Source organism: Wyeomyia smithii, chromosome 2, assembly GCF_029784165.1.
Source record: "Wyeomyia smithii strain HCP4-BCI-WySm-NY-G18 chromosome 2, ASM2978416v1, whole genome shotgun sequence".
Classification (NCBI taxonomy): domain Eukaryota; kingdom Metazoa; phylum Arthropoda; class Insecta; order Diptera; family Culicidae; genus Wyeomyia; species Wyeomyia smithii.
Window position 1 is genome coordinate 241016157 of NC_073695.1, and position 8545 is coordinate 241024701.

An 8545-nucleotide genomic window follows, 5' to 3' on the forward strand; every position below is an offset into this window, starting at 1 on the left:
TCATACACCTTCACACTCTAAGTCTTGTGGATTCTTAGATTTCCAGACTTTTAGGATTTAGGATTTAGGGAGCTCTTGTACTCTTAGATCTTTGAACTCGTACTTTTTCGTACTGTAAGAGTTTCAGACTCGTAGGCTCAAGTTTTGTGGGACTTTCTGACCCCAGAAAATTCTTTACTCTTTTTTCGGACTCTTAACAATTGAACTCTAGGTTCATCGGACTCTCAATAATCCACACTCTTGGACTTTCGGATTCTTAGGTATCCATTTCTGACTATTGGACTTACGCATTGTTAGAAATTGGAACTCTTACACTTTTCAAATCGTTAACCTTTAGGACTCTCAAATCCGAAGGTCGTAGTATTTAAAAATCTTAAAGTTATAATCTCCTAGATTTGCTAACTCTCACACGTTTGTTCTCTTAGATCTTGTAGATATTCGAATTTGCGATACTATACTTTTTACTTTCCGGCTTCTAGAATTTTGTATTCCAAGGATTTTGGAATCGCAGACTTTTGGAATCATATAGATTCGTACTACTAAACTTCCTAACTTTAAGAATAATGGACTCCTTAGCTTCGGAGGTTTAAGAAATTCGGAGTCTTGCACTTTCTGTTTTTCATGCGAACTGTAAAATTTTAAAAATATTATAATTTTTGCACCTTATTCCTTCAAACGTCCAGGATTCCGGACTCTTGGAATTTTGGATTTTGAAGATATTCAGATTCCCAGAGCTTTCAAATTCTTAGACTTTCGAACTCTTAGACCTTTAGGATTTAGATCCCTCATGCTAAGATTTAAGGTTCTTAGACTTTTGAGGCATCTGGAATCTGACTCCCAAATCGTCCAATTATAAGACTTCGAACTCTTCGAGTTTTGAACACTTAGACTTTTGGACTCATGGATTTTCAGATTGAGTCTTTCGGTATAAACTTTCTAAATTTTGAGATTTTGGGATTGTTAAACTTTCACATAGACTCTTGGTTTCTTTGATTTTTGCACTTTTAGACTTTCAAAGTCTTTGGCCGCTGGACCAATAGACTTTCGAGCCTTGAGTCTTCCGGAATCTAAAATTATCAGATTTTAAGCTATGCGGATTTTTCAACTTCCAGACACTTGGACTTTCAGATAGTAATTTGGACTTTGAGGTTTGAGATTTTAAGACAGTTACATTTTTGTCTTTTGTGATTTACTTAATCTTAGAATTCCGAACTTTCAGATTTTTAATTTTTGAAATTTTGCAACTCTTTTACTTTTGAACTCTTTGATATTTGGAGTCAGAAAATTTCAGACTCTTTGTCTTGTGTGTTCCTAAATTTTTGGACGAATAAGTTTTTGAGATTTTAAACGGGTTGTCAAAATTTTGTACTCTTAGAATTTTGGATTTTTGAACTTTTCTCTATGGCTTTCGCTCTCCTGAAATTTTGTATTTGTAGACTATCAAAATATTAGATTTCCAGAATCTCCAAATTTCAAACTCTTAGATTTCTAAGACCTTCAATCTCCCAGATCTTCGGACTGTAAAACTTTCGGACTCATAGACCTTCGAACTTCACCATCTTTGGGCGAATTTCGGTTCTTTAGTTTTAGGACTCTCACACTTTCGAATTTTAAGACCTTCGAACTGTCAGTATACTCTTGAATTTTGTTAGGATTTCGGACTCTTCAACGTTCAGGTTCTCAAACTTCTGGACCTTTTAGTTTGAAAACCTGAAAGTTCAAGAGTCAAAATGTCAAGAGTCCGAATTACTGATAGTTCGAAGGTTTCAGATTTTTAGTTTTTCAGACTTCTAGACATTCGAAATCATATACTTCTGGAGTTCTAGACTTTCGGCCTATTGGATTTCCAGACTCTTTAATTTTTATGATTTTCAAACCCTTGGATAATTTCTGGATTCATTATTATTTGACACAAACTTTCAGACTCTTTGATCTCTAATCTAGGTGAATCTCTAATTCAGCTCTTGAACTCTTGAACTTCAGAAACCTTGAACTGTTGGACACTATGAATTCCTTTACTTTGCTAAAAGCCCAAATACACACACGGCGCAATGACACCTTCTCCATACAAAATAGAAGGCGTGATCGCCATCCCGCCTTCCATTTTGTATAGAGAAGGCGACATTACGCCGTGTGTGTATTTGGGCCTTCAAAATCTTAAACGTATGTATGCTTGAACATTTGAACTCAGAGCTCTTTAATTCTTAGAATCTTTAAAACTTGAACTATTTAGCCTTCGAAGTCTCGTACTCTTGCACTCTTGAACTCTTGAACTCTTAGAATCTTGAACTCTTGAACTCTTGAACTCTTGAACTCTTGAACTCTTGAACTCTTGAACTCTTGAACTCTTGAACTCTTGAACTCTTGAACTCTTGAACTCTTGAGCTCTTGAACTCTTGAACTCTTGAACTCTTGAACTCTTGAACTCTTGAACTCTTGAACTTTTGAACTCTTGAACTCTTGAACTCTTGAACTCTTGAACTCTTGAACTCTTGAACTCTTGAACTCTTGAACTCTTGAACTTTTGAACTCTTGAACTTTTGAACTCTTGAACTTTTGAACTCTTGAACTCTTGAACTCTTGAACTCTTGAACTCTTGAACTCTTGAACTCTTGAACTCTTGAACTCTTGAACTCTTGAACTCTTGAACTCTTGAGCTCTTGAACTCTTGAACTCTTGAACTCTTGAACTCTTGAACTCTTGAACTCTTGAACTCTTGAACTCTTGAACTCTTGAACTCTTGAACTCTTGAACTCTTGAACTCTTGAACTCTTGAACTTTTGAACTCTTGAACTTTTAAACTCTTGAACTCTTGAACTCTTGAACTCTTGAACTCTTAAACTTTTGAACTCTTGAACTCTTGAACTCTTGAACTCTTGAACTCTTGAACTCTTGAACTCTTGAACTCTTGAACTCTTGAACTCTTGAACTCTTGAACTCTTGAACTCTTGAATTCTTGAACTCTTGAACTCTTGAATTCTTGAACTCTTGAACTCTTGAACTCTTGAACTCTTGACCTCTTGAACTCTTGAACTCTTGAACTCTTGAACTCTTGAACTCTTGAACTCTTGAACTCTTGAACTCTTGAACTCTTGAACTCTTGAACTCTTGAACTCTTGAACTCTTGAACTCTTGAACTCTTGAACTCTTGAGCTCTTGAACTCTTGAACTCTTGAACTCTTGAACTCTTGAACTCTTGAACTCTTGAACTCTTGAACTCTTGAACTCTTGAACTCTTGAACTTTTGAACTCTTGAACTCTTGAACTCTTGAACTCTTGAACTCTTGAACTCTTGAACTTTTGAACTTTTGAACTCTTGAACTCTTGAACTCTTGAACTCTTGAACTCTTGAACTCTTGAACTCTTGAACTCTTGAACTCTTGAACTCTTGAACTCTTGAACTCTTGAACTCTTGAACTCTTGAACTCTTGAACTCTTGAACTCTTAAACTCTTGAACTCTTGAACTCTTGAACTCTTGAACTCTTGAACTCTTAAACTCTTGAACTCTTGAACTCTTGAACTCTTGAACTCTTGAACTCTTGAACTCTTGAACTCTTGAACTCTTGAACTCTTGAACTCTTGAACTTTTGAACTCTTGAACTCTTGAACTCTTGAACTCTTGAACTCTTGAACTCTTGAACTCTTGAACTCTTGAACTCTTGAACTCTTGAACTCTTGAATTCTTGAACTCTTTGAGTGAAACTTTTTTTTTAATTCACGTTCTTTGCATAATAGTAGGTTTCAAAATTCAAGATTCACCTCTCAGCGCGTATCTTGAACCTTGAAACCTACTTACTGCTTTACTTTAAAGGCGACACACCAATTATCGATCCAGTGCCGAATCCAGAATACGTCGCCATGTCCCTTAGTCTTGGGCTGCTATCCTCCAATCGCCCCTAACACCTATTTCGCGTGCATCCTCGTCGACAGCACACATCCAACGAGTGCGGGGTCTACCTCGAAGTCGTCGACCTCTATTGGGATTCCTGCTAAATATAGCCTTCGCTTGACGCTCATCCGGCATTCTCGCTACATGCCCAGCCCACTGAAGCCTGCCGTGTTTTATCCGCTTGACTACATCCGCCGATTTGTATGCCTGGTACACTTCATGGTTCATGCGTCTGCGCCAAACACCATTTTCTAGTTTGCCGCCAAGGATTGAACGCAAAATCCTACGCTCAAAAACACCAAGAGCTCGCCAATCAGCCTCTTTCAGCGTCCATGATTCATGGCCGTAGAGAGCCACCGGAAGAATCAGTGTTTTATAGAGTGCAAGTTTAGGTCGGATTTGCCGACTGCGGGACCTTAGCTGGTTACGTAATCCGTAAAAGGCCCTATTTACTGCTGCTATCCGCCTCTTTATCTCACGGCTAACCTCGTTGTCACATGTCACTAATGTTCCCAGGTAAATAAATTCGTCGACTACTTCAAATGTTTCCCCATCTAGCACCACCACAGCACCAACCTCCGACGGACTACCACGCACTCTGCCAGCCAACTTGTATTTCGTTAAGGCAGAGTTTATGACAAGCCCTAATCTCGCAGCTTCTCGCCTGAGAGGTCCGAAGGCCTCTTCCACAGCTCTACGGTTGATACCAATGATGTCGATATCGTCCGCAAAACCGTCCGAGAAGCATGTGCGACTTCGTAATGATGGTGCCGCTTCTCTGCACACCAGCCCTCCGTATAGCACCTTCCAATGCGATGTTGAACAATAAGTTCGACAGCCCGTCACCCTGCTTCAAACCATCCAACGTCACGAACGAGTCCGATATCTCACCGGCTATCCTGACGCTTGATGTAGAACCTTCCAGGGTGGCACGTATCAGCCTAATCAGCTTTGTTGGAAAGCCATGTTCCATCATAATCTGCCATAACTCATTCCACTTGACTGAATCGTACGCTGCCCTGAAGTCTATGAACAGATGGTGCGTCTGCAAGTTGTATTCTCGAAAATTATCGAGGATTTGTCGCAAGGTAAACATTTGGTCCGTCGTGGAGCGTCCCCCTCGAAAACCGCATTGGTACTCGCCAACAAAGGTCTTCTGCAACGGCCTCAGTCTGTGGAACAGGATGCGGGAGAGAATTTTGTACACGGTATTAGGAAGTGTTATGCCCCGATAATTGCTACAGTCCAGGCGATGGCCTTTTTTGTAGATCGGGCATATGAGACCCTTCAACCAGTCCGAGGGCAATTCTTCATCAGACAACACTCTCAGCATGATCCGATGCATGGCACGATACAGCTGTTCGCTCCCGACTTTGAAGAGTTCGGCGGGAATGCCGTCCTTCCCAGCTGCCTTGCAGTTTCTCAGCTCTTTCACTGCTTTCTTCACCTCGTCCATGGATGGTGGATCCACAGCTTGACCATCATTCTCAATAGTCATCCTGCTCCTTTCGACTCCACTGCTTCCCTCACCGTTCAACAGCACACTGAAGTGTTCCTTCCAACGCCTGGCCACCTCTGTTTTATCGGTTATCAGGTTCCCCTCCCTATCGTTGCACATGACAGGGGCTGACACGTTTCGATTCCTGATTCCGTTGACCTTCTTGTAGAAGCTCCTCGCATCGTGCCTGGAGAAGTAACCTTCCGCCTCCGCAAGAATACGCTCCCAATGCTGTCGTTTCTTCCGGCGGTGGAGTCTCTTTTCAGCGGCTCTTGCATCTCGATATCTACCCTGCTCTGACGAGTCACAGCCGTGGCCAACATGTGACCCCTGGCGCGGTTCTTCTCCTCCGTCACTCGCTGGCACTCAGCGTCAAGCCACTCATTGGACACAGCTGACGCAGTTGTACCCAACACTTCTCGCGCTATAGTGCTGATCGAACTGTGGATGTGCCTCCACTGTTCATTCAGGTTCCCTTCAACTCTTTCCTCAATCCTTTCATCAACCTTCTGCGAGTACTCTGCAGCCACTTCTTCAGTTGATAGCTGCTGGATGTTCAACTGCATCCTCCTCGTTGCCTTGGGTTTCAGCACGTTGGACAGCCTGGCGCGGATTTTGGCTATTACGAGATAGTGATCCGAGTCAACGTTCGGTCCTCTGAACGACCTCACGTCTATAACGTCTGAAAAGTGCCGTCCATCAATCAGAACGTGGTCAATTTGAGAGCAAAGCTCTCCATTCGGGTGCATCCAGGTGTGCTTACGTATGTTCCGGCGTGCAAAATAAGTGCTACAGATAGCCATCCCCCTAGCTGCAGCGAAATCAACAAGCCTCAGGCCATTGTCGTTCGTAGTAGAGTGGAAGCTTTCCCTACCAGTTACGGGGCAGAAGAAGTCTTCCAGCCCGACCTGTGCTCTTGTATCTCCGATGACATTTTTCTATCGTGTCCTGGGCACTCATTGTATGTCTTTTCCAGGAGCTCATAGAACTCCTCCTTTTCGTCATCGGGTTTCTCGTTGGTCGGTGCGTACACATTTATTAGGCTGTAATTGAATAATTTGCCCTTAATTCTCAACATGCATATACGGTCACTGATCGGCCTCCATCTAATGACACGCTTCATCTGTTTTCCAATTAGCACGAAACCGACTCCTCATTCTGCTTTCACGCCGCCGCTATAGTAGATGTGGTACTTAAATGAAGTGCCCGCAATAGGATCTACTGCTCGGAATTCGCGTTCTCCCGATTTCGGCCACCGCACCTCTTGGATAGCTGCAACCTCCACATTCACCTTCCGCAGCTCTATAGCCAGGATACTTGCGCGTGCCGGTTCGAGTAGAGTCCTTACATTCCAAGTACCGAGTTTCCAATAATCATTGTCCTTTTTCGTTCGCCTAGATCCATGCCGATTATTCCGTTCCGTATTTATATCTGAATTGTTCGTAGTATTTAATATTCAGTATGCTGCCTTACTAGGGCTGCGATACCTAGTCTCGCGACGGGGCTGCCGTCTTTGATATAGCTGGCGAGACACCGCGTTTCATGATTTAGCCGCCCGCTCCGGATCAGACGCTGTTGTACGCCGCCCCTAACATGGGGAAACAGCCGCGTACGTTCCCCTTTCCCAGTCAGCATACGACCAAAGTTTCCACCGGGGTTGGTTACCCGATCTCCGCTAAGGTTACTCGTATCCCGGTCGGCACCACGTGAAGGTTGGGATAGGAAACCTACTATTATGCATAAAATTTTTAGACGATTATTTTATTTTTTATCAATTTTTTTTCATACACATTTTCTAGTTTAATCTTAAATATTTTCCTCAAAAACATTAACTTTTGACCTTAGATATAAGCTTAAAAATCAAATGAGAATAGTTCCATCAGTTCTGCCACCAGATTCAGCCTCAAAAATTGGAAGTACTCATTTACTCACATAAACCCCAAGGGGCTGGTATATTTACCTAAGGCCAGCTCTATCAGCGAAAATCGGCAGAATGGATACAGTAAAGTGCACGGTGCCTTCCTTCGCCCTTTCCGATAAGCGTCATCGTAAACTCTAGTATCGTCCGACTCCATCGAAAGCACCCTAGATTTTGGGAAGCTAAACAAACTGCGCAACATTTCCTTCGCCATATTTGAGCCTTTGTTGCCAAAAAACTGGGAGCTTTCACATAACGCTCGCAGAACGCATTGCCGTCCATTGTGACCCATGCTGAAGGAGGAAGGAAGCTTAATATTCCAATATGCGTAAAAATCTTAATATCCTACCTATTTATTGCCGTTTCCATCTTTCGATATAAATCTCGACGGTGACGTCGAAGTGTTACCGCTTTCGGTTCCCTAATGTGTCGGTGAATGCTAATCGTCTCATTCGGCAAGTTGTATGCAACGCCCCAATTAACGGCCCAGCTGAACATGTTGTAATTTGGATTGCCGTACACTCCAATTGCCATGCAAACTGCAACCTGTTTGTGGTGGATTTTAAAATTTAAATCTATTCGAAATGTTGTGAACTAACCGAAAAACTCGATCCTGCGGGAAACACGAGATATCTTCTTTTTCTAGAAAGGATCTTTAAACTATAATTTTCCGCTGCAGAATTTGTACAGTTTGATTGCATATCAAGCAAAGCACTGTTGAAGGTTTGAGTAAGAAATTGACCTTTATCCACAGAAAAAGTCCAAAATATTAAACATCGAATTAGAAATTTCTAGAATGAAACTACTGTTAGAATCGGCAATTTCAAATTTACAATTAGTAATAAGTTACCATATTGAAGTTAATTTTGCATACTGATCATAGGTAAGAATCACTGCACTATCCAAAAAGTCAATCTTGACAGTTTATAACAAAACGGTCGCTTCAACGTTCAACTACGCACTGAACGCGATAGAATCGCATTACTCATCCGGGATACTGTTCGAGGAAGAAAGTTAAATAAAAAGCCCCAGCATTGATCGTTCCAGACAACCGCTTTTCACGCCTTCGGAGAAAATCGACAGAGCATACTGAGCTGATCTATCCACTCTAAAGTTGCTTCAAACGAATTGATATTGTAAAACAAACCAAGTCTCAATACTTTAAAAAGGTAAGTTATCTAATTCGGTACAAAGCTACCGGGTTGAACATGTTATGCCACACGAACGGACAGTAAATGA

The 8545-nt window shown here is 41.9% G+C and overlaps 1 protein-coding gene across 1 annotated transcript; it reads right to left on the reverse strand.

The window, feature by feature from the left end:
• Positions 1 to 7282: 7282 nt before the first annotated feature.
• Positions 7283 to 8261, reverse strand: LOC129721711 (uncharacterized). The gene is made up of 4 exons (XM_055674609.1): positions 8157 to 8261; positions 7906 to 8097; positions 7656 to 7852; positions 7283 to 7599 (listed from the first exon to the last, which is right to left on the reverse strand). Exons 1-4 carry the CDS (start codon positions 8157 to 8159, stop codon positions 7317 to 7319), a joined length of 675 nt encoding a protein of 224 aa, XP_055530584.1. The 5' UTR covers positions 8160 to 8261; the 3' UTR covers positions 7283 to 7316.
• Positions 8262 to 8545: the final 284 nt, after the last annotated feature.